At 46.8% G+C, this 21,343-nt stretch overlaps 1 protein-coding gene across 1 annotated transcript in view; it reads left to right on the top strand.

The window, feature by feature from the left end:
- Positions 1–21,343, top strand: part of kif7 (kinesin family member 7) — a 51,434-nt gene that overhangs the window by 771 nt on the left and 29,320 nt on the right. Inside the window, exons 2-6 of the mRNA XM_033050596.1 lie at positions 1,297–1,701; positions 10,021–10,221; positions 11,933–12,855; positions 13,696–13,836; positions 19,562–19,786. Of these exons, the coding sequence (XP_032906487.1) occupies positions 1,297–1,701; positions 10,021–10,221; positions 11,933–12,855; positions 13,696–13,836; positions 19,562–19,786 (1,895 nt within the window). The remainder of the gene's footprint in view (positions 1–1,296; positions 1,702–10,020; positions 10,222–11,932; positions 12,856–13,695; positions 13,837–19,561; positions 19,787–21,343) is intronic.

The following is a 21,343-nucleotide window of genomic DNA, read 5'->3' on the forward strand; positions in this document are numbered from 1 at the left end:
CTCTCTCCCCCCCCCCCGTCTCTCTCCCCCCCCCCCCGTCTCTCTCCCCCCCCCCGTCTCTCTTCCCCCCCCCGTCTCTCTCCCCCCCCCCCCCGTCCTCTCTCCCCCCCTCTCCTCTCCTCCCCCCTCCTCTCTCCTCCCCCCCCCCCCCCCCGTCTCTCTCCCCCCCAACTCTCCCCTCCCCTCATTGTTTGATGACAAGCCCAGACCTTTCAGCAGAGGAATAAAGCATGGTTTTAGAATGAATTTTCACAGTGACAAAAGTTGAAGTGAAATAGTTTACGTTCGGTAATTTTTCACAGTGTGTGTCTGCCTATGACAATGAATTGCATTGTGTTTGTTTGTGCCTTCATTAATATTTCAGGGGGTGGCACAGTGTTACAGCAGTAGAGTTGCTTCCTTACTGTGCTAGAGACCCGGAGTTGTTCTTGACTACAGGTGTTGTTTATACAGAGTTTGTAAGTTCGCCCTGTGACCAAGTGGGTTTTCTCCGGGTGCTCCAGTTGCCTCCCACAGTTCAAAGACATACAAGTTTGTATGTTAATTGGCTTCTGTACATTGACCGTATTGCGTAGGATAGAACTAGTCTGCAGGGATCGCTGGTCGGCGCAAACACGGTGGACCAAAGGGCCTGTTTCATGCTGTATCTCTAAACTAAACTAAACTCATCTAAATTTAATGAGATTATAATATAATTTGACCCAGTGAGATCATTGAATGGTGGATTGTTTTGGTGGAATAATCATTCCTTTTTAACTGCTATTTCATATTTGCATCAGAAGTACTGTCACTTAAGTTAGATCCGCTGACATCCCACATCTCTGTCAGATCTTTGTGGTAAGCATAACTGCAGAAGGTAGTTTTTTTCTTTAAAGACTATGTCATTTAGTTTAGCGATACAGTGCGGAAACAGGCCCTTCGGCCCACCAAGTCCATGCCGACCAGCAATCCACTTGCACTAACCTACACACTATCGACCAAAGCTAAATTAACCTCCAAACCTGTACGTTTTTGGGGTGTGGGGGGAAATTGGAGCACCCGGGGAAAACCCACACAGTCACAGGGAGATCATGCAAACTCTGTACAGACAGCATTTGTAGTCACTTTTGAATTCAGGTCTCTAGCGCTGTAAGGCAACCCCTCTACTACTGCAATACCATGCAGCCCCTGGTATGCTGTAGTCTTCATTAAGTTCTGAAGATGATGCCAAACACCTTTTGGTTCATCCTCGAGCTATAATTTTTCAACAGTGTTAAATTCTATGTTATGGAAGACAATGTTCACTCTCTTCCACAGCGCTCCAGCTCAATATTGTCAGGGATTTGGTTGTTCGGAGAGTTCACCACTTGAAGGGACAGCTTTGGGCTGCAGACATGCCTCCAAAATCGAGTGGCTCCACAAAGACTGAAGAATCCGCAGTGAAGGTGGCAGTTCGGGTGAGGCAGCTGCTGCCCAAGGAGCTACTCCACAGACATCGGTCCTGTGTCCATGTTGACCTCGACACGCAGCAGCTTACCCTGGGGCATAACCGACATTTTCACTTTGATGTGATCTTTGACCAGAATTCCACCCAGGAGGACGTGTATACAAGCTGCGTGGAGCCGCTTGTGACAGCTTTTTTTGCGGGTTTCAATGCCACAGTGTTTGCCTATGGACAGACTGGATCAGGCAAAACCTACACCATTGGGGGATCGTACATATGTAAGTGAAGTAGGAGTCAGCACTTTGACATTGTCAGCAGTTCTCCACTAAAAATTGTCTTGTTTGTTTGCATGCAAGAGGCTGAGCTACGCAGATTGAAAAGATGCTATATTTGAACTTCACTTGCTCCTATTATCTCGCTGAAATGGTTCCGCAGGATTTATTTTAATGCTAGAGAGAGGGAGAGGTCTGTCAAAATTCTTGCTGTCCATTACAAACCAGCTTGTTCCATGTCAGAAAATGATCGTGGTCAATATTTATCGCTCACTCACAACCAAATAATTTCTGAAAATCAGTGGTGCAGCGGTAGAATTGCTGCCTTAGACCCAGCACCAGAGAACCGTGTTCGATCCTGACCGCGGGTGCTGTTGGTACGGAGTTCGTACGTTCTCCCCGTGACCTCCGTGGGTTATCCCCAGGTGCCCCGGTTTCCTCCCACACTCCAAAGATGTACAGGTTTCTAGCTTAATTGGTTTTGGTAAAAGTGTCTCTTGCGTGTGTAGGATAGTGTTAGTGTATGGGGATCGTTGGTCGGCATGGACTCGGTGGGCCGAAGGGCTTGTTTCTCTAAACTAAACTAAGAAACTAAATCTAGCAATAATGTTTGGACTTTCAGAACTTGTCTGCTTGAATGGGTCACTTCCTCCATTTTAGGGGGCTGCACTATAAAAGTAACTCTCGGTTTTAAATAAATTTGGATGCCCTGCAGCACCTTGGAAATGTCCAGTCTTTTGTTCCTTCCTTGAAGGATTGTTCTCCCTGAATACGACAATCTGAAGGTTTGATGTGGTAAAAAAGACACAAAGTGCTGGAGTAATTCAGGCAGCATCTCTGGAAAACATGGATAGGTGCCGTTTTGATCTGGACCCTTCTTCAGACTGAATGTTGGGGGGGCGGGGGGGGAAGAATGCTGGAAGAGAGGTGGGGCAAAACAAACCCTGGCAATAATAGGTGAACACAGGTGAGGGGGGGCGGGGCACGGGGCTTGATAAGTGGATAGTTGCACAAAGGGGGGGGGGGGGGGGGAGAGAAGGAAGTGGGTGTGGGGGGGAGAAGACGGGGATAAGAGGGGGGGTGGTGTTATTAGAGGTTACCACTGTATATTCAGGAGGAATTCCATGAAACTGTTCAGGCAGCGACACTGGATATACACATATTGGAGGACCAGCACCACATATTTCGCTTGGGTAGTTTACACCCCAGCGGTATGAACATTGACTTCTCCAACTTCAAATTGCCCTTGCTTTCCCTCTCTATCTCCTCCCCTTCCCAATTCTCCCACCAATCTTACTGTCTCTAACTACATTCTACAGGGCTGCCAACATTGGGTGAGAGTTGAGAGTGAGAAATTGCGAGGGAGCGTAGCGACCGATGGGGGGAGGGTGTGAGAGGGGGTGTTCCCCCTCCCATAGTAGGCTCCGGAGACGGCACCAACGCCCCCACTCACCCGGTCCGCTCCTGACTCCGGGCCGGGGTTAAAACTCCATGGGGTGTGGACAGAGCGGTCGACGGACATAGAGCCGCCGGAGGTGAGGATGGGAGGTTTGTGCCGTGCCTCAGGGGGGAAGGGGGAGGGGGGTTGGTGCTGGGACCACTGCCGTCGTGTCTCACCTATCACACCATCTGCATGGGAGAAACTAAACGACTTTTTTTTCCCCCCAAAATCATCCCGCAGGCCAGTAGTTTGATAGCTCTGCTTTAAACCCCTCTATTGCTTGAATCACATATCCTGGGAAAAAGAATATGCATTCACCTGATATTCCCATCATGGATTTTACTCACCTCTAAAACAATTATTGCTTTATTTTGAACTTTCAGCACCTGCAGATATTTGAGCGTGAGAAATTTTGTGATCAGTGTGAGAGCATGAGAATTTTGTGAAATGCGTCTCACGCTCAATGCGTGAGAGTTGGCAGTCCTGCTAATAATGCAAACGTTTTATGCAATTTCCAATTGTTTGGTCAAAAATCACTTATTACTGCTTTATAACAGTTAAGTTACTTTAAGACCATTTCAGAAATGATGGTACTCAACAAACAATCAACTAACAAATTTAAGCAAACTAAAAAGAAATAACATGTTCCCTTTCCTGACTCAACCTCATAAGTACTTTAACGCTGTTAACAGAGCAAAGGGATATTAATCTCAAGAATCAGAGTTATACAACATGTACGTGGCTGGCCCAATTTGTCCATAATGATCAAGTTGGCATTCTGAGTGCCCAGGGACTAGCTGCCGTTCCCAGATCAGCTGGCGTCCCAGGGACTGGCTGCAGTTCTCGGGTCGGCTCACCTGCCCCGACCCTGCGAAAACGAATTGAAAAAAAACACTGTTTTTTTGGGTTACGGGCCGGATTCAGCCCGTGTGCCGTAGGTTGCCGAACCCTGTCCTTGATGTTTGGCCTCATTGTGGTCCCCCCCATGTTTTACAACTGATTCACCTGGTTAGTTCTATCTCCGGCTGCTTCGTGTTGTCGGCGGCTGCACATCCAACCAAGAAAGAAGAGAAGAGACTCGACGTCACTCACAGCCGCCAACTGATGCGCTTCCCCAGACTGCACAGATCGCTGTGATGTGGCGCAAAGAGACAAACTGGGCAGGGACTGAAGACAGCGTGAGAATTCTGTCATAGGGTGAGAATTGGCTGAAATGCGTGACTCTCACGCTCAAAGCGTGAGAGTTGGCAGCCCTGTCTAAGGCCAGGATGTGACAACAGACGCACAGGGAGACACATACACAAAGGAAGACACACACACACACACACACAGACACACACACACACACACACACACACACACACACACACACACACACACACACACACACACACACACGGAGACAGACACACACACACACACAGGGAGACAGACACACACACACACACAGGAAGACACACACACACACACAGGGAGACAGGGAGACAGACAGACACGCACACGGGGAGACACACACACAGGGAGACACAGACACACACACACACATAGGGAGACACAGACACAGACACACACACAGGGAGACAGACACACACACACAGGGAGACACAGACACACACACAGGGAGACAGACACACACACACAGGGAGACAGACACACACACACACAGGGAGACAGACACACACACGGGGAGACACACACACACACACACACACACACACACAGGGAGACACACGGAGACACATACAGGGAGGCACACACACACACAAGGAGACACACAGGGAAACAGACAGACACACACACACACACACATCTTTCCTTCCCCCCCCTCCATCCTCCCCTCCCTCCCCTTCCTCCCCCCATCCCTCTTTCCTCCCCTCCCTTTCTTTCCTCCCCTCCCTCTCTTTCCTCACCCTCCCTTTTTTTCCTCACGCTTCCTCTTTCTCCCCTTTCTCCTTCCCTTCCTTCATCCCCTTTCTACATTTTCTCCCCCTGTCTCTCTTTGCCTCCATCCCTTTTTTTCTTTCTCTCTCTCTCTTTCTCCCCTCCCTCTCTTTCCCAGCCGGGCACGGTGAAGCGTGGATTGGCGGCGTTGGCGCTGCCGTGTGAGTTGAAGGGCAGGAAAGAGCGAGGTTGCCGCGGCAGCCAGAAGCGCAGCGTTCGCAGACGGCGCACAAAAGCGCTGACACCCGCTGCCCGGGACCGACGCGCTTCCCCAATCCGTGCAGATCGCTGTCATGTGGCGCAAAGAGACAAACTGTGCAGCAAAGTTCCTATAGCTCTGCTCTAGGATCTTTGCTGTGCAGGGACTGAATTCAGCGTGAGAATTGTGTCTTCAGTGTGAGGGCGTGAGAATTGGCTGAAATGCGTGAGTGTCACGCTCAAAGCGTGAGAGTTGGCAGTCCTACATTCTATCTCTGTCACGCCCACTCCCCTGGCATCAATCTGAAGAAGGGTCTCGACCCGAAACGTCACCCATTCCTTCTCTCCAGAGATGCTGCCTGCCCAGCTGAGTTACTCCAGCATTTTGTGTCTACACATCTTACCCATCAGCCTGAACTGAAGATGTGTAGTCATTGACCTTGCGATCCTCTACAATTAATACCTTCTATGATTGTTACGGCAGGATGTTGTCAACTTTCATTTTATTTATTACTAGACCAAGGGGGACCCGTTGGGTGCCGTCCACTTTTTTAGCTCAGCGGTTTCCCTATTCTTTCCGCAGTTTAGTTGTTTTATTGTTGTACAACGTTATTGCCATACAACTTGGGCATTTCTTTATCTGCCAAAGATATTCTTTCTTTGTCTGTTGTTATGGCAACAAAATGAGAGAAGATGCATTTCTTTACTTCAGGGGCACGGTGTCGCAGCAGACAGCTGCTGCCTCACAGCATCAGATACACTGGTTCGATCCTGCCCTCGGGTGCTGTCTGTGTGGAGTTTGCACGTTCTCCCTGTGACCGTGTGGTTTTCCTCCCACATCTCGAAGACATGCGGGTTTATAGGTTAATTGGCCTCTAAATTGCCCCTGACGTGTAGGGAGTGGATGAGAAAGTGGTATAACGTAGAACTAGTGTGAATGAGGTGATCAGTGGGTGGTGTGGATCCGATGAGCATGTTTCCCTCTGTATCTCTAAATTAAACTAAATCAGTATTGCACCTCTGGTTCAGTGGTTTTAAATTGCAATATGCCCATTCAAGAGCTATTTTAATACCACAATGTGACCTTTACGCAAGTTAAACTAGCTACTATTCTAAATATACCCATGAAAACAAGTGTACTGTTTTGATCTAAAGAGTCATTAGTAGCCGTAGGAAAGATAACCATTGTTGGCCATCCCAACGAAGGGGAATCTCTCACGCTTCATATTTCATATTGAAAATAAATTGCTTGTATTTGTTGAATCCGGGCAAATATTTAATCTGGGTAGTGATTGATGGAAGATTTTGTTGAAGTTTTGTGAATTCCAAAGAGTTTGTAGGTCCAACATATTGACAGAACTTAAAGGAGACATTTGCAAAACCAAGCACAGCCGATGACTTCCACTGCAGCAGCATGAGAGGCCGCGTGCACTCATAGCCATATAACGTGGAAGCTGGCCCTTCGACCCAACTCATCCACGCTGACCAAGATGCCCCATCCACACTAGTCTCACCCTTCTGCATTTGCCCCATGTCCCTCTAAACCTTTCGTATCCATGTATCTGTCCAAATGTTTGCTAAATGTTGTTATAGTTCTTGCCTCAACTCCCACCTCTTGCAGCTCGCTTCATATCCTCACCACCCTCAGTGTGGAAAAAGTTGCCCCTCAAGTTCCTATTCAATCTCTCCCCTCTCACCTTAAACCTATGTGCTCTGGGTTCTTGATTGTCCTACTTTTGGTAAAAGTGTGCATCTACCCTATCAATTCCCCACATTATTTTATGCACCTCTATAAGATTGCCCCTCATCCTCCTGCACTCCAAGGAATGAAGTCTCTGCCAGCTGAACCTCTCCCTATAGCTCAGGCCCTCAAGTCCTGGCAACATCCTGGTAAATCTTCTCTGTACTCTTTCCAGATTAATGTCATCCTTCCCATAGTAGGGTGACCAAAACAACGCAATACTCCAAATGTGGCCTCACCAACAACTTGTACAACTATAACATAACGACTCATCTAGTGACTGCCGGCACGGTGACACAGAGGTAGAGCTGCTGCCTTACAGCGCCAAAGACCCGGGTTCAATCCTGACTGCGGGTGCTGTCTTTACAGAGTTTGCATGTTCTCCCCGTGATCTGCATGGGTTTTCTCCAAGATCTTTGGTTTCCTCTCACACTTCAAAGACTTGCAGGTTTGTAGGTTATTTGGCTTGGTGTAAAAATTGTCCCTAGTGTGTGTAGGGTGATGTAACTGTGCGAGGATCGCTGGTTGGTATGGACTCTGGGCTGAAGAGCCTGTTGCCATGCTGTATCTCTAAACTAAAATAAGCTAAACCAGACTGCAGCTACCTACTCTGTTGTTGGTCATTGGCTGCACTGAGTGGGTTTTCTCTTTGGCAGCACCTTTCAGTTTTTTTCCATGTTGCAGGTTGTGCCAAATTGTCAACTTTATATCAGGCCCTGATCCTCTGTTTTCTGCAGTACAAACCTGGAATTCTTGTTTACTCGATATTCTTGTTTGTTTCGCGGGCAAATGAAACTATTCTCAGATAAGAATTGAAGCACTGCATGTAAATAAGGTGTACAGTGCTAAAGTAATAGTACAGTGTTCATAAGTAATAGAAGCCGAATTAGGCCATTCGGCCCATCAAGTCTACTCTGCCAATCAATCTTGACTGATCCATGGTTCCCTCTCAACCCCATTCTCCTGCCCTCTCCCCGTAACCCTGACACCCGTATTAATCAAGAATCTGTCAATCTCCGCCTTAAAAATATCCATTGACGGCCTCCACAGCCTTCTGTGACAAAGAATTCCACAGATTCGCCACCCTCTGGCTCAAGAAATTCCTCCTCATCTCTTTCCTAAAAGAATGCCTTTTTATTCTGCAGCTATGCCCTCTGGCCCTAGACTCACCCACTAGTGGAAAGATCCTCTCCATGTCCACTTTACCCAATAGCGAAAGGCCTGGGTAAGTTTCAATGAGGACCCCCATCCTTCTAAACTGCAGCGAGTACAGGCCCAGTGCCGTCAAACACTCACCATATGTTCACCTGCTGATTCCTGGGATCATTCTTGTAAACCTCCTCTGGACCCTCCAACACCAGCACATCCTTCCTCAGATGTGGGGGCCATCCTTCTTCTTGTGTATGGGGTGCACAGCCTAAAGTTGTAGGACCACTTGTTCTATTTGATCTTATTTGATTGTGCATTTGTTGATTGCATTTGTCGAAACAGGGCGGTCCACGTGAAGGTTGCAAACTTCCACCCCAGAGGAGGGGTTTCTGATTTCATTATTTCCGGCTATTTCTGATTTCATTATTTCCGGCTACACCAGACCTTAATATCACACACCATTTCTGATTTCTGATGTAGTTACTTCCGGATCTCTGCCCTCTAAAGCCTCCAACCTTATAGTTCCCCAGCCCCGCACGGCCCGATTTTATCTTCTCCCCAAAATCCACAAACCGAACTGCCTTGCAGACCCATTGTTTCTGCTTGTTCATGTCCCACTGAATTAATTTCCACATACCTCAACTCCATCCTATCCCCCCTGGTCCAATCCCTCCCCACCTATGTCCAAGTACCCTCACACGCTCCTCGTCTCTTCAATGACTTCCGTTTTCCAGGCCCCCACTCCCTCATCTTTACTATGGATGTCCAGTCACTCTACATCTCTTCCATTATAGATGAGGCTCGATATCCCGCAGCTCTGCCCTTGCTCCCTCTCCCCCCCATTCGTAACAAGGACAGAGTCCTCCTTGTCCTCACCTTCCACCCCATCAGCTGTCAAATACAGCATATAATCCTCCAACACTTTGCCACCACCAACAGGATCCCACCACTGGCCACATCTTCCCATCTCCACCCCTTTCTGCTTTCCGTAGAGACCGTTCCCTCCGCAACTCCCTGGTCAACACGTCCCCACTCAAACCACCCCCTCCCCAGGTACTTTCCCCAGCAACCGCAGGAGATGCTGGGGACAAGAACACTTGTCCCTTTACCTCCCCCGCGACCATCCAAGGACCCCAACAGTCGTTTCAGGTGAGGCAGAGGTTCCATTGTACCTCCTCCGATCTCATCTACTGTATCTGCTGTTCCAGGTGTCAACTCCTGTACATCGGCAAGACCAAGCGCAGGCTCGGCGATCATTTCGCTGAACACCTCCGCTCAGTCCGCGTTAACCTACCTGATCTCCCGGTTTGTTCAGTACTTTAACACCCCCTCCCATTCCCAATCTGATCTTTCTGTCCTGGGCCTCCTCCATTGTCAGAGTGAGGTCCAGTGCAAATCGGAGGAACAGCATCTCATATTTCGCTTGGGCAGCTTACACCCCAACGGTATGAACATTGACGTCCCCAACTTCAAATAGCCCTTGCTTTCCCTCTCTCTCCATCCCCTCCCCATTCCCAGTTCTCCCACCAGCCTTACTGTCTCCGACTACATTCTACCTCTGCCCCGCCCACTCTCCTGATATTAGTCTGAAGAAGGGTCTCGACCAGAAACATCACCCATTCCTTCTCTCCAGAGATGTCGCCTGTCCCGCTGAGTTTCTCCAGCAATTTGTGTCTACTCTGGATCAAGCAGATTGTTCTACTATTTTCAAAGACAGTTCAAAACTAAGTCAGACATGGTTATGAGGAGCAATGTTGCGAAATAGGTAGACTTGGCATGTTCTGTTGTTCTTCAGTGAATGAGGTATTCAGTGTTAGGTAAAGATTATGGATATGAATCTCTTCTTTCTCCCCAGCTTCTGTGATTGAGGAAGATCAGGGGATCATACCCCGTGCTTTGGCTGAGATATTTAAGCTGATCGATGAGAACGATGCAGTGGATCACACCGTTAAGGTGTCGTACCTTGAAGTATACAAAGAAGAATTCAAAGATCTGCTGGAGGTGGAGACGGCAAGCAAGGACATACGCACTCGAGAGGATGACAAAGGAAACACAGGTCTCTCAGTTCATATTCAAAAATCAAATGGCTCTTCTTTTAAATTGTGCTGCTTTAGCTGACGAATTTTGGATTCAGGAGGCAAGTAAAGTTTACTAAGAGAACAAAGAAGACTTTGCAGTCAGTAGCAGTTTTGCCACTGAATTTAATGCAAACAAAATAGTCTTCTCCAAAGTGCTTTTTGTACCGCAGCACAATGACGCACTGGTAGGGCTGCAGCGACCCGGGTTCGATCCTGACTATGGCTGTTGTGTGTAACAGTTTATACGTGCTCCCTGTGACCGCCTGGGGTTTCTCCGCCTGCTCCGGTTTCCTCCCACAATCCAAAGATGGGCAGGGTTGTTGGTTAATTAGCTTCTGTAAATTGTCCCGAATGTGTAGGATGGAACTAGTGTAAGGGTGATCGCTGGTAGGTGAGGACTCAGTAGGCCGAAGGGCGTGTTTCCACACTCTATCTCCAAATTAAACTAAGCCAGAAACACAAGGTAAAGCTAGAAAGATCCTTTTTGCGTAAAGCCTTTTGTCGACAGACAAAATTATGCAAAAGGAACCTCAGTTCTCCTCACCCACAAAGAGGAAAAGCTGATAGACGACTTGTTCTATAGAACTGTCTGTAAGTGAGTTTCTGAATCATTTACAAATATTTAATAGAATTTCCAACTTTGCAAAAATATATACAATATACTAGATCAAAGTTTAAAATATTAGTACACTCAAAAAAAGAGTAATCATAATTAGAAATATTCCCTTCAATTCATTGTCGACACACTCTATCAATCAACTATTGATATGAAACTCAGACTCTGGTTCAATCCTGACCTTGGGTGCTGTCTGTGGAATTTGTGTGTTCATCCTGTGACCAAGAGTTTCCTTCAGGTGCTGCAGTATCTTCCCACATCCCAAAGATGCAAGTTTGTAGGTTAATTGACCTCTGTATATGGCCGCTAGTTTAGTGTAGTTTAGAGATACAGCGCAAATAAAGGCCCTTCGGCCCATCGGCCCACATGGAGGTACTTTCTACTTGGAGGTTTTGCAAGGTCTTTGGAAAGATTCTTGGCATCATGTTCGGCACAGACATGTGGGCCTAAGGGTCTGTTTTTGTGCTGTAGTTATATCTTCCATCTTCTATTCCTTGCTTGACTGGTGCACAACTTTTCACCCCTTCTCTGAACTTTACTGGAGCGCTGTATTGATAAAAACCTTAGTTTCTCATTCCATACACAATTGAGTAGATCGGGTAAACACTGAGTCTCTTGCCCATAGGGGAATCGATAACCAGAGGAAATAGGTCTGTGAGAGGGTGGGGGGAAGATTTAATAAGAACCTGATGCATCACTTTTTCACACTTAAGGGTGGCGGGAGTATGGAACGAGCTGCCGGGGGAGGTAGTTGAGGCAGGTGCTGTTGCATCGTTTAAGAAACATTTTGACAGGTACATGGATAGGATAGATTTAGAGGAATATGGGCCAAACGCAGGCAGGTGGGTCTAGTGGTTGAGACATGTTGGTGGGTGTGGGCAAATTGGGCAGATGGGCTTGTTTCCAAGCTGTGTGACTATGAAGTCACACAGGGCTGCTGTCCATTAAGCAGGGTAACGCACTAAAGCTGATAGTTTCACTTGGATTTTTCCACCATGCAGAATTCCATCAATGATTAAGTTTCCTGAGAGGCCACTGCTTTATCTTTTTGTTGATCCCTCTGTTGTTTCCAGTGCTCTGTGGTGTCAAGGAATGCGACGTGGAAGGTTTGGATGAGGCTCTGAGCCTGCTGGAGATCGGGAACAGTGCTAAGCACACGGGTGCCACCCAGGTCAACCTATACTCCAGCCGCTCCCACACCATCTTTACCGTCACCATGGAGCAGAGGCGAGGCGTTGGCCGGGTCACTCGGCTGGCAGCCGCCGCTGGAGACCGATTAAACTCGGCGCAGGTGATAAGCTCAAAGTTCCACTTTGTGGACCTGGCCGGCTCCGAGCGCATTATTAAGACGGGCAACACTGGGGAACGCTTGAAAGAATCCATTCAGATCAACAGTGGATTGTTGGCACTGGGGAATGTCATCACTGTGCTGGGCGATCCTAAAAGGAAAGGGTCTCACGTTCCTTATCGGGATTCCAAGATTACCAGAATCTTGAAAGACTCGCTTGGCGGGAATGCAAAAACGGTCATGATTACCTGCATCGGCCCATCTTCCTTAAATTTTGATGAGAATTTAAACTCTTTGAATTATGCCAAAAGAGCCCAGAACATTAAAAACCAGGTTGTGATAAACTGCAAGAAGGAGGTGGACCGTAACAGTGAGCTGGACCTACAGATCAGAACCTTGCACGGGGCTCTGAAACACGGCCAGCGCGAGGCATCGGCCAAGAGCTTCCCGCTGTCGGCTGCGGAAGGTGTAGCTCGACTCCAGGCCGAGAGCTCCCATTACCGAACCTGCACGGATGCTGCCCACCGTATCTTTATGGAGCTGCAGGTGGACAGGAACCTCACGGTAGATCAGGTGCTAAAAATGAAAGAGTGGCTGACAATTGTGGAAGACACACGAAGTGAGCTTTCCACCGCCTCCGCCTTGGACAGTGGTATCGAGTGTACGTCCATTGATGAATCCAAGGCTCAGAATGTATCCATGGCACAGGTATATCTCTAACTGATAGGTGTCATAAAACACTGTTTAAACATATATGGTAACACAAGGAACTTCAGATGCCAGTATCTTGAGTAAAACACAAAGTAACTTGGTGGGTCAGACAGCATCTGTGGAAGGAATGGACAGGCAACGTTTCAGATTGAATGAATGAATAAGTTTATTGGTCAAGTATGTACACATACAAGGAATTTGCCTTGGTGCTCCGCTCGCAAGCAATAACACGACATACAGTAAATCATTAAGAATTAAAACATAAAAACATTAAGAATAAACATTCTTTCGACTGATTGTAGTAAGGGAGAAACATGGCCTATCTATGTTCCCTCTGAAGAAGAGTCCCAACCTGAAAAGTCACCTATCCATATTCTCCAGGGATGCTGCCTGAACTGCTGAGTTGCTCCAACACTTTGTGTCTTTCTCCTCAGATACTGCCTGACCCACTGAGTTGCTCCAGCACTTTGTATGTTAAGCATATGTTATAAAATTGGCACAAATATCTTATTTTATTTTTCTGAAGTAAAATCTTGAGGCTATGAAAGAAGAACAATTGAGTCTCTAACTTTCCTGATCTGCACAACCTTTCCAGGATTTTCAAATTATTATTTTCTATAGAAAAAACAAGATTTAAACAAAAAGTAGGGCTCTGCCTGTAAAATATCCTGCCTGTATAAACATATAATTGAAAGCCAAATGTTGAATTCAAAATGTGTTTTAGGTAAAAAATATATATTTTTTGATATTGTAAATAGATTATTAGGCTTATTCGGAATGACTAGAGGCACTTTATCTGTGATGGATGTCTATTATGATTTTGTTTATTTCTCTCAGGGTAAAACAGAATTTGGCAACAAATCTAAAGAGCAGAAGCAGCTTGTGCCAAAACTGCAGGCACAGGTTCAGAGGCTGGAGGAAGAGAACAGAGATTTCCTTGCAGCCCTTGAGGATGCCATGGAACGGTTTAAGCAACAGGTGAGGACAGATGCAAATATGTTCTGTAAGAAGGTTCTCGACCCGAAACCAAATTCCTTCTATCCAGAGGGTTCGCCTGTCCCGCTGAGTTACTCCAGCATTTTGTGCCTATGTTCCGTAAGGGACCTGAATAACACAGCTCAACCAAGACCAGCAGAAGCACAGAGCTGGCTTGTACTCATGAAGTCATACAGCACGGAAACAGGCCCTTTGGCCTAACTTGCCCATGCTGACCAAGATGCCCCATCTACACCAGTCCCACCTGCCCGTGTTTAGCCCATATCCCTCTAAACCTTTCCTATCTATGTACCTGTCCAAATGCATTTTAAATGTTGTTATAGTACCTGCCTCCTCTGGAAGCTCGTTCCATATATCCACCACCCTTTGTGTGAAAAAGTTACTCTTCAGGTTCCTATTAAATCTTTCCCCTCTCACCTTAAACCTATGTCCAGTGGTTCTTGATTCCCCTATACTGGGTAAAAGACTGTGTATTAGTTAATTCCCGGGATGGCGGGTTAACACAAGGTTAATTCCTGGAATGGCGGGACTGTCATATGCTGAGAGAATGGAGTGGCTGGGCTTGTATACTCTGGAATTTAGAAGGATGAGAGGGGATCTCTTTGAAACATATAAGATTTTACTTCGGAGTCACGTGAGTGACTACGTGAAGAAGGGCCGTCCGTCTGCGTGCGCGTCATTACGTCTGAACGCAATGCGCACGACGGACAGGCAGAGGCACTGCGTCCTCCCAGCCGTCGGGATGGGCAGGTAAGGAAAGTTGAACTACTTACCTGCGTTCTTTCGGGCTTGAAGCTTTTTGTAGTTTCAGAGCCAAGATGTCGAGGAGACGGTCCGCGGGGAAGTCGGCTGCCGAAGACCGCAACATTCCCAGTAGCGGGCGACGGTCTTGTTCCCGACATTGCCGCCGGCAGCACCGGCAGGAGAAGACTTGGTGCAGGAGGAGGAGCTCCGTGGTGGTCTTGCGGGACGTAAAAACCACCCGCAAGTCTGACAAACCCGTTGACTCAGATGAGTCCGGGGAAGAGGGATACCCTCCCTCAACGGAGAGCGTCTGAGGACGACTCTCCCACATGGAGCAACTTATGGAGAAGTTGCTCCAACAATGATCTGCTCCGAAAGAGGGAGCAGTATCAGCACGGGCCTCTACAGCAGGCCGTGCCAGTAGCCTCACACATGGGGAAAACAAAACGGGCCAGGAGTACCTAGGCAAACCCAATTGGAGGGTTAGCCACTATTTGATCTCTCGCTCTGAGGAAGGGAGCGCAAGGAGAAAGCCCGCAAACAAGTCGGGCCAGGAGGATCCTGGATGGAGAGGATAACCTCCTTCATGTGTAACGTCTTTAAACGTCCAAAACCCACATGGAGCACGTGATGGAGAGGTGCTCCACAATGATATACTCCAAAGGAGGGAGTTATCAGCCTGGGTATTATGGAGAACCCGCAGGCAGCGGCACCTGTTTCAGTGCTGCACAAATGTCTCCTGCTCTGAGGAGAGGAGCATCGACGGTCAGTTTCAGTCTGACCCAAAGCAAGAACCTCATTTAGTTCTGCTGGAGGGGGCCATGTCAGCGCAGGTATCCACAGGGGCCTGCGGCAGCACCTGTTTTCAGGGCTGCCTACAAATCTCACTCTCAGTGGAGGGGAGTGCGAGTGATCAGTAGGTAACTGATCTCGAATTTAAAGTATGAACATACTGAAGCACATGGATATGGCCTCAAGAGCCAGCAGTTGGCAGAATATCCGCACGCTACAAGTGCCGGCAAGGGAACAGCGCTATCAGGGTGACTTTGGAGAAACCAGCCGCCGAATCCTCTCTTCAGGTAAGACCAGAAGAAGGAAGCAAAAGCTGTCGGACCAATCAAGGTACCAACGATAAGCAAAACTTCATCAGTAGGCGACAACACACCCCACACCTCCATAGGGGGTAAGCGGTTCACTGAAGCCGGTGGTAGCTTGAAAGCTGGGCATGGAAATATGATCAGAGTCGTCTTTCGAGGCAGACTCAGAATTATGGCCAGAATTGTCTTACAAGGCAGGCTCAGTATGATGAGGTTTTTCAGACCAAGGCCCAAGCAGAGGTCAGGAGAAACATGGAATCCACACTCCCTACCAACCCTACTCCCAATCAAGGAGAGAAAAGGAACCTGCATCAGGGGCCTTTGGGCTTACCACAAGACCACCGGTAGCCATGGAGGTAGGTGGGTCTGGGTTTACCGAAACAAGGGATTGTGGACCAGTTACATGTTGGTGATTTTACTCTTGTGTTTTTGTTCATCTCCAGATGGTCGAAGGAGGTAATGGCGGTAGCAGAAGTAAACATTTATATGGTTAAATCTCACTCCACCAGGGCTGCATCTATTTCGGCAGCAAGAGCTATGGACGTGCCCCTTGACGACATCCTAGTGGCTGCAGGATGGACGAATGAAATAACGGTCCACCGGTTTTATAACAAACCCATAACCGGACTGGGGGTGTTTGCACGTACCATTTTAAGTTCTGTCCCCTAGTTTCCCCCCAAGGTTGGGAGGGGTAACTATTTTTTTGTAACTTTTCTGTCATTTAAAGCATCAGTGTCTTTACTTAACTACGTAATGTCTGAATGCTTTAATGATTACACTCATCCATGGTCAATCCATTCAGTGTGTGACGCCTGGCTTCGTAACCGGCGTAAAATCACAGAGCTTTGAAATCTTCACGTAGTCACTCACGTGACTCCGAAGTAAAATAGTAAGATTAAACGAGAACTTACCAGTTTGAAGTTCGATCTTGATTTTATGAGGAGTTACGATGAGCGATTATGTGCCCACCGCTCCCACCCTCATACTATCAAGGTCATATGGAAGTTCTAGTTTCTTCACAATCTTACTATTCTCAGGTCTTTTTATCTGTGATTTAACACCGCTGCTTTGAAGATTGACGCGCACGCAGACGGACGGCCCTTCTTCACGTAATCGCTCATCGTAACTCCTCATAAAATCAAGATCAAACTTCAAACTGGTAAGTTCTCGTTTAATCTTACTATTATTAAGGGTTTGGGCACATTAGAGACAGGAAACATGTTCCCGATGTTGGGCGAGTCCAGTACCAGGGGCCACAGTTTAAGAATAAGGGGGAAGCCATTTAGAACGGAGATGAGGAAACACTTTTTCACACAGAGTTGTGAGTGTGTGGAATTCTCTGCCTCCAGAGGCCGGTCTCTGGATATTTTCAAGAGAGCTTGATTTGGCCCTTAAAGATAGTGGAGTCATGGGATATGGGGAAAAGGCAGGAACGGGGTACTGATTATGGATGATCAGCCATGATCACATTGAATGGTGGTGCTGGCTCGAAGGGCCGAATGGCCTACTCCTGCACCTATTATCTATTGTATTTATCTAACTATTCCCCTCTTGATCTATACTTCATAACATCACCTGTTATCCTCCTGCACTTCAAGAAATAAAGTCCCTGCCTGCCCACCCTATAGTTCAGGCTCTCAAGTCACAGCAATATCCTCGTAAAACCTCTCTGCGCTCTCCATCTTAATAACAATATTTCAATTCGAAAAGAATGCGCTAAATAATGGTGCAGAAGAAAGCACCAATAACAGAGAAAGGACAAATTTGATAAGCATGTATTAATCATAACTGCTGGATTTGATGTACATAACTGATTATTCCTTTTATCATTTATTGAATGTCCACGGCAGCAATCTAGAAATTAGATCATGTTTGTTTCACTTCAGAAATGTGACTTAAGAATTTCTTGTCATGCAATCTTTCTTTCATGTCTGACACATTTTCTGCTTTAGATAGTCATAGAATTATATTGCAGGGAAACAGGCCCTTCGGCCCAACTCATCAGGGCTACAAATGTGCTCCGTCTAAGCTCGTCCTATTTGCCCGCGTTTGGCCCGTGTCCCTTTAAACCTTTCCTATCTGCGTACCTGTGCACCAATTTGCACCATTTCTCGGGCAAGACTCTTTTTGGACTCTTTTATTGGTGTGCATCATTCTTCCCTTTAGTCCCGACTGGCTAGCACATAACAAAAGCTTTTCACTGTACCTCAATACATGTGACAATAAACAAAACTGAACTGAAACAATTTTTCTGTGGTGTATATGGCCACACAAATCCTTCTCTGTAATTTACTATCCTTTCAAGTGGCACCCAATTTGGATTAACCCATTGACAAGCCTTTTACTTGTAAAAGCTGATTTTTGTTGCTCTACAATCCTTGCAGTGTTATTATTTTTGTGGGAATTATGGTTGTGTGTTATTATCAAGACACAAATACTGTTATAGGCTTCAAATGTACACTCGGATATCCGTGATTCATTTCTACAGGCTGCTTATTAGTACTGCTCCATGGTCCTTATTGCCCTTTTCTTTCATTTTATATATTCTTCCAATATTTATGTAATTTCCTCTTAAATATTCTAATTGGAAGTGTGTCAGTGTTCAATTGTCAAAGTATTTTTTTAGCCATAACAAAGAATATCGCACAGGAATAGACCCTTCAGCCCACTGTCCATGCCGACATGATGCAAGTTAAACTAATCTCTACCTGCACGTGATCCATATCCCTCCATTTTCTGCATATCCATGTGCCTATCTAAAAGCCCTTAAATATCACAATCCTCAATCACCAACCCTGGCAGAGCAGTCCAGGTACCCACCACTGTCTGTGTAAAAAATAACTTGTCCTGCACATCTCCTGGAAACTTTGCCCCTTTCACATTAAAGCCATGCCCTCTAAACGTTGACATTTCCACCCTGGAGTGAACAAGGGTCTGATTGTATACCCTATCAATGTCTCTCATAATTTTATAAACTTCCAACAGGTCACCCTTCAGCCCCCGACGCTCCACAGAAAACAGTTCAAATGGCCAGAACAAATCAGAGCCAGCAACAGATTACCTCATTAAGGGTTGGTCCCATAATTATCTGTTGCCAGCTATGATTTGTTTACTTTAGTTCAGAGATACAGCGTGGAAACAGGCCCTTCGGCCCACCGAGTCCGCACCAACCAGCGATCCCCGCACATTAACACTATCCTACACACACTAGGGACAATTTACATTTATACCAAGCCAATTAACCTACAAACCTGTACGTCTTTGGATTGTGGGAGTAAACTGAAGATCTCAGAGAAAAGCCACACAGGTCACGGAGAGAATGTACGAATTCTGTACAGATAGTACTCATAGTCATGATCAAACCCGGGTCTCCGGCGCTGTAAGGCAGGTAAAGTTACTGCTGCGCCACCGTGCGTTTTCTCGCTTCCGGTTTATTTCTCCATCCCCTCCCACCATCTCTACTTTTAGTGCGAAGAACGTTTCTGACCTAAAACGTCACATATTCTTTTTCTCCAGATAAGCTTTTATTGCGTGCTAACCAGTCAGCGGAAAAACTATATATGATTACAATCAAGCCATCCACAGTGTACAGATACACTGTTAAGCTCGATCTGAATTTTCACCGCAAGCTTTCATCCTGTTCATCCGTTCCTTTCTCCAGGACGCATTAGCTTCCCCTTGCATGCGTCTCGCCAACATAAGCTCTGACACCTTGCATATTCTGACCACTCTTTGGGCAAAGCAGTGAACTCCTTGTTGAATCCTGTACCCCTGGTGAAGTCACCACTTACCACGAAACATCGTGTAATATTTGGGAAGAGGTCGAGGCAGTGTTCATGTTTTATTTTTAATTATTATCTGTTCAGAATGAAACATTGCTGGATCAGGAGGATCAGATTGTTGCTCTGCAGAGCAGACTGAAACTGGTGGAGGAGAGCCAGACAGTGGATGAGTTGCTGGAAAGCCTTCACCTTGCAGACCTAAGCTGCAGACCTCACACCGCCCCTGCAAACAACGCACATCCTGGCAGATCCAACGCAACACATTACAACCGCCTTCTCAGCATTCAAGCCGGTCAAATTTCCAATAAGGTGCGTCTCAATTATCCATTGAGAAAACTATTGAATGTACTGACGACAAAGTGGTGCCACTGGTGGTGCTGCTGCCTCACAGCACCGCAGATCTGGGATCTTTCCTGATCTCGGGTGCTATCTGTGTGGAGTTGGCATGTTCTCCCTGTGACTTGAGTGCTTTTCCTCCGGGTGCTCCGGTTTCCTCCCACATCCCAAAGACGTGCGGGCTGGTATGTTAATTGACCTCTGTAAGTTCCCTCTGGTGTGTAAGGAGTGGATGAGAAAATGGGATAACGTGGAACTCACAGAAACGGGTGATGGATGATCGGCATGAACTGGGTGGGCGGAGAGGCTTGATTCATGCCGTATCTTTCAAGCAATCAATTCACAGCCCTTTTGTCGCATGAAAAGGTGTGCGTACAAACCCTTTGAGAGTTTGAGTGTCAAATGATAACATGAGCTGACATTTTATAGGAATAGTACTTTGTTAGAAGTATTGCCCTTTAGATGAGACATTAAGTTCCTGCAGCTCTGCTAGAGAGGAGAAGGAAGTTGATATTTTGACAAGTAAAAATAATCAGCAGAGAAAAATGACTCGATTATGTTACCGAGGCTTCTGCCAACTTGGGAGTAAATTAGTGACCATGTTTACTCCCCATACACTGACACTTCAAAGCAATTCAGCGGTAATTAAAGACAGTGGTGTCGTCCATCTTAGTTATTTGCTTGGTAGGTTCACTTGCACCTCCTCCAACCTCATCTACTGTATCCGCTGTCCCAGGTGACACCAAGCGCGGGCTCGGCGATTGTTTTGCTGAACACCTCCGCTCAGTCCACCTCAGCCTACATGATCTCCCAGTTGCCAAACACTATAACTCCCCTTACCATTCCCACACTGAATTTTTCTGTCCCTGGCCTCCTCCATTGTCAGAGTGAGTCAAATGTAAATTGGAGGAACAGCACCTCATATTTTGTTTGGGCAGCGTACCAGTGGTATGAATATTGATTTCTCTAACTTCAAGTAACCCTTGCATCCCCTCTCTCTCCGTCCCTCCCACAATCAAGTCGTTGTACTAGTTTCAAAGTCGTCTTGTTGAGTCGCAATGTGTGTAACCCGTTTTCACCTATCCCACAACTAACAATGGACTGGTTCCTTTATCATCTTTATTTTTTGCATAGTTTTCATTCATTTGTTCTATATCTCTCTACATCACCCTCTATAACTCTATTCCCTCTCCCCTGCCTCTCAGTCTGAAGCAGGGTCTCGACCCAAAATGTCCCCTATTCCTTTTCTCCAGAGATGCTGCCTGTCCCGCTGAGTTACTCCAGCTTTTTGTGTCTACCTTCGGTCTCTACCAGCATCTGCAGTTAACTTCCTATAGAGTAGTTAGGGCTTGTTGATTTCTCTTATTTCAAGTAACTCCTGCATTCTCCCCCCACCCCGAACCCCACCCCCCCCTCCCCCTCCTTTCTATCCCCTCCACCCATTGTCCCACTAGTTCCACAGGTTTGCATTCTTATATCCCTCTCGTTAGCGCATCTTCCCCAGCCAACTGTGGGTCATTATAGGCTCCT

The sequence above is a fragment of the Amblyraja radiata genome, chromosome 34 (genome assembly GCF_010909765.2).
Source record: "Amblyraja radiata isolate CabotCenter1 chromosome 34, sAmbRad1.1.pri, whole genome shotgun sequence".
In the NCBI taxonomy this organism is placed as follows: Eukaryota; Metazoa; Chordata; class Chondrichthyes; order Rajiformes; family Rajidae; genus Amblyraja; species Amblyraja radiata.